The sequence below is a fragment of the Octodon degus genome, unplaced genomic scaffold (assembly GCF_000260255.1).
Source record: "Octodon degus isolate 3935 unplaced genomic scaffold, OctDeg1.0 scaffold00250, whole genome shotgun sequence".
Taxonomy (NCBI): domain Eukaryota; kingdom Metazoa; phylum Chordata; class Mammalia; order Rodentia; family Octodontidae; genus Octodon; species Octodon degus.
The window spans coordinates 897,329-901,431 of NW_004524826.1; the positions used below are offsets into that span (position 1 = coordinate 897,329).

A 4,103-nucleotide genomic window follows, 5' to 3' on the forward strand; every position below is an offset into this window, starting at 1 on the left:
TTTTTTTTTTTTTGGCTGAACCAGGGACTGAACTCAGGCCCTTGAGCTTGCCAGGGAAGTGCTTGTCCCACTGAGCCATCTCCCCAGTCCAGTTAACTCCTATAGTTCCTTTTTCCATTGTTTGTATTCTCCAAAACACAAACCCAAACATTTCTGGGCTTTGGCTCTCTACAGCCTGTCTGCTCATACTCAAGTCCACTTAGGGTATACACATTCATTTCCCCTCTCTTCCTTTTACCTCAGTTTTACAAGGATGATTTCTATGTAATACAATATCTTTCTTCTACCCTCACCTTACAGTGACACCTCAGACATCTTTAAAAACAAATTATCAGCCTTTCTATCTTCAGTCTCTGTATTTATCTGAGTTTATTGAGTGTTCTTTTTAACTTTAGTACCTTTTTATATTTTGTGACTACTGGGGATTGAACCCAGGGACTTGCATATGCTAGGAAAGTGCTTTACCTGAGTCCCAACTCACTGTCAACACCACCATCCTTTTAATTTTGAGATAGAATCACTGAGTTATTGTGGCAGTCCTTGAATTTGGACTCCTCCTGCTTCAAACGTCCCAAATAGTTGGGATTAGAACCACACACTGTTGTACCTGACTACCTTAGTATCTTTGAGTACCGTTTTATATTTAAAGGCTAATTGGTTACAGCTGCAAAAATGGATACAGTAGAGGCTCAGCAAAACAAAGTTCACTATACTTAGAGATCTTAGAAGCAGCATGGGTTGGGTTTTGTTGGGTTTTCTTTGGGAAGGGCAAGGCAGGCCAGATAAGGACTGGTTAGTTTGAATCATTTCACAGGGTTTTAAGCTATAAGGGTGGTCTCTTGAATGAGTAATAGAAGAAACAGCAACCTTCAGAGTCATTGTTAGAGATGAACTTGGAATTGATTGATTAGTGTATCAAAGATAATGGGCTCCTGGCTGGCCCCTTGGCTATGTCTAAGAATTGACTAAGCCTGGGGGACAGTCTCTCTTCAAGCAGAAAGGGTTTTTAACATATCAAAACATCATAATAAAAAAATCATATATTTTTTAAAATATTTACAGTATAAATACATACTTTCATCTTATTTTCCTAAGAGACAGAGCCACGGCACATAAATACTAATACTAATACTATTAGCAGTGGTTTACTTGTAGACCATTGTACCAAGAATCAGTCTCATGTTAATTAATGTTTTGTGACTTTCAAGGAGCTTCTTACCATTTTTACAGGAACTAGAGGGTGGAATCAGTGCGTAGAATTTTTATGGACTCTGTTTGGTCCTAAAAGCACTTGTTTCTGTTTTTCACAATCTTATCTGTCAGATTTATTGGTGTGTGTAATATATCATAAGCAGTTTTCTGTAATTGTGCATGATTCTTTCCCTGAAAGACTGACAAGTAAATGAACCACTATCTTAAAAACCTTATATAAGTAATGATTTCTTATGGAGAAATCAAGGCAACCACTAATGATAAAGTGCACAGCTTTAAAATTGTGAAACTTCTGTGTATGGCTTTATGGAAGTAACTCTATGTTAAACTGCGTTTTATGCTAGTTTATAATTACTTTATGAGTATTAACTCTTAATTCCATCAGCTGAATATAGCTAATTAATCTGTATATCGTTTCCTATTTGCAGGATACTCTGGGGGAAAAAGTGATCTGTATGAACTTTAAGAAAGTGAACATATATATTCCTTTTATAATTACAGCCCTTCAGGATCATGCAGTATACCAAAGAAATTGGGATATATAATAACAGAAATTAGCACCTTTTAGAAATAATGCTTTAAAGTTCTAACTTGTGTCTCCTTCTGTTGAGCTCTGTGTATGTGTACACACTTAAGTGTGAAGATGGGAGATAAAATGTTCCAAAGGAACAGGAAGCATTGAACCATACACATGCCTGTAGTTCCTAACATTTTACTCAGTACATAGAATTCTGACTTCTTCTAAATAACTGACTGGAGTAATTTGAAATCTGTATCATTATCACCTATGGTTCATACACATTCCTGCAAAAAGGAATAAGGACACTAATTTTGTCCTCAAATTTCTATGGAGTAGGCGTGGCTCATCACAGAAAAGAATCACAGGGCAAGGCAGTGGGTGGTATAGACAGATTTCTTAGCATGCACCCTAGGACTATGCATGCTCAAGGGATTGGGTGTAGTTTTGTGATCTTGGTGATGTCCTCAAGACAAAGTCTAGGATGTGGGTTCCTAGACTCTGTCAGGTTACTCCTTAGTCAGCTAAGTTAAAATGCAAACCATTTATTTGCATGTGTTGAAAGTGTAGAGACATGGTACCCAGTTATTAGTGCTGTTCCCTTTAGGGTGGAAGTTTGTGGAATTTGTAGATTTATAGTATCAGAACAGAAACACAGGGTCCAAGTTGTAAATTTATTTGTATCTTAAAGATTCTTAGAAATCTGTAAATGAGAAGCCAGGAAGAAAAACAGGACCTAGGAGGGAAAGAAGACAGTAACTGTGGGTAACTTTGTATCTTGAAGCTGTGATTTCCTTAAAAGTATTAAAATTAAAACTACCTTGTCTCATTTTTACCTATCTCTTATATTCTGCCTCATTTTGGTCCTTAGGAGATACTTCTGGGTGTTAAGGTTCCACATCTTTTCATAAATTAGTCCTACTCCAACATCAAACACTTGACCTAACATTTTGAAAACTAGAGTGGAGCCCTAGTTAGTAAGATATAGGTAGAAAAAAAAAAAAGATATAGGTAGCAAACTACTTAGGAAACAGTATAGCTAGTTTTTCTTATGATTATCATACAAGGTTGGGCCATTAAATTGTTTCATTAAAGAGTTTAAGCCAATAGTAAATCTTTTCTGTTATTGGTAAGGTGACCAGTGAATTTCTATCCCAGCCAAGTCTCAAGCCAAATGCGAATAGAAGCAAACACTCCTTGTAACTCTTTGGAAGTCTGCCTCTGCAGTACTCCAGTAATGAAAATGATTTTGTAAAGCCATCCAAAGTCTCATGCTCATTCCAAACCCAGCATCTATACCTGAGTTCTCCAACACACCTTATGAGTGTAATTCATTATGTACTGTTTTGCTTCTGTTCATTAAACTTTATTAATATTATGTGTTTTTCCTGCAGTCCTACATTTTCAAAAAAACTCTTTTCACTTTGTCTTTTTTTGAATCTCTTCCCCTTGGAGGTATTTAGAAAATTGCTTATGCAAAATAGGTTCCTAATGAATATTAATAACTGATACTTGATAACTGATACTTGGAGTTTATTTCAGTAGTTAAAATTATTTTTGCTTGCTTTCCAGGCACACAAACCAATGGTCTGGACTTTCAGAAGCAGCCTGTGCCTGTTGGAGGAGCAATCTCAACAGCCCAGGCTCAGGCTTTCCTTGGACATCTCCATCAGGTAGAATCTTTAGCTCAAGCATAAGTTGGAATAAAAGACTGAGACAATGTGCTGGGGTTTGGGAATACTATTTCAGAGTGTGAGGCTTTTAAAATTATTTAAAACCTAGTGCCAGTTGCTGCCATTGTTAGGTACCATTCTAAATGTTTAGTATAGAATCATTACAGTGTAGTTGACCATATAGCCACTGCCCCCACAGCTGTGTGGGACAATAAAGAATTTCTTGTTGAACAGAGTATCTAGGTAGGTATCATTGCATAAGACCTGCTGTGTAAGGCTGTGAAGTCAAAGATCACATTCCTCCTTTAAAACAGTTTCAGATCATTTTGTTTTCTGCTTCACTATGAGCCCCTTAATTTGAGGTTAAAAATGTCTACCTCAGCTTTTTTACCCTGTTGCCATATGATTCTTCCTGCTGGATCTAAAAGAAAACATGGCTGCTTTTTATTCTTATTTTAGCTATACTATAGATGCAAAGAGAATGCAAAAACAAACTGCTCAAAAATTTTGGAAGGGCTGGTGGTATAGCTCAGTGGACTAAGCACTTGCTTAGGTAAGCACAGGGGCCAGGGTTCGATCCCTGGCACCAAATGCCACACCAGCCCCGCCCCCCAGGCACACTGAGCCAGCGATGAAGTCAAGGTATAGTGGTGCGCACCTGTAACCCCAGCACTAGGGAGGCAGAAATCAGGAGGATCATT

At 37.6% G+C, this 4,103-nt stretch overlaps 1 protein-coding gene across 1 annotated transcript in view; it reads left to right on the top strand.

The window, feature by feature from the left end:
• Positions 1-4,103, top strand: part of Pou2f1 (POU class 2 homeobox 1) — a 224,955-nt gene that overhangs the window by 168,506 nt on the left and 52,346 nt on the right. Inside the window, exon 3 of the mRNA XM_004646035.3 lies at positions 3,302-3,402. Within this exon, the coding sequence (XP_004646092.2) occupies positions 3,302-3,402 (101 nt within the window). The remainder of the gene's footprint in view (positions 1-3,301; positions 3,403-4,103) is intronic.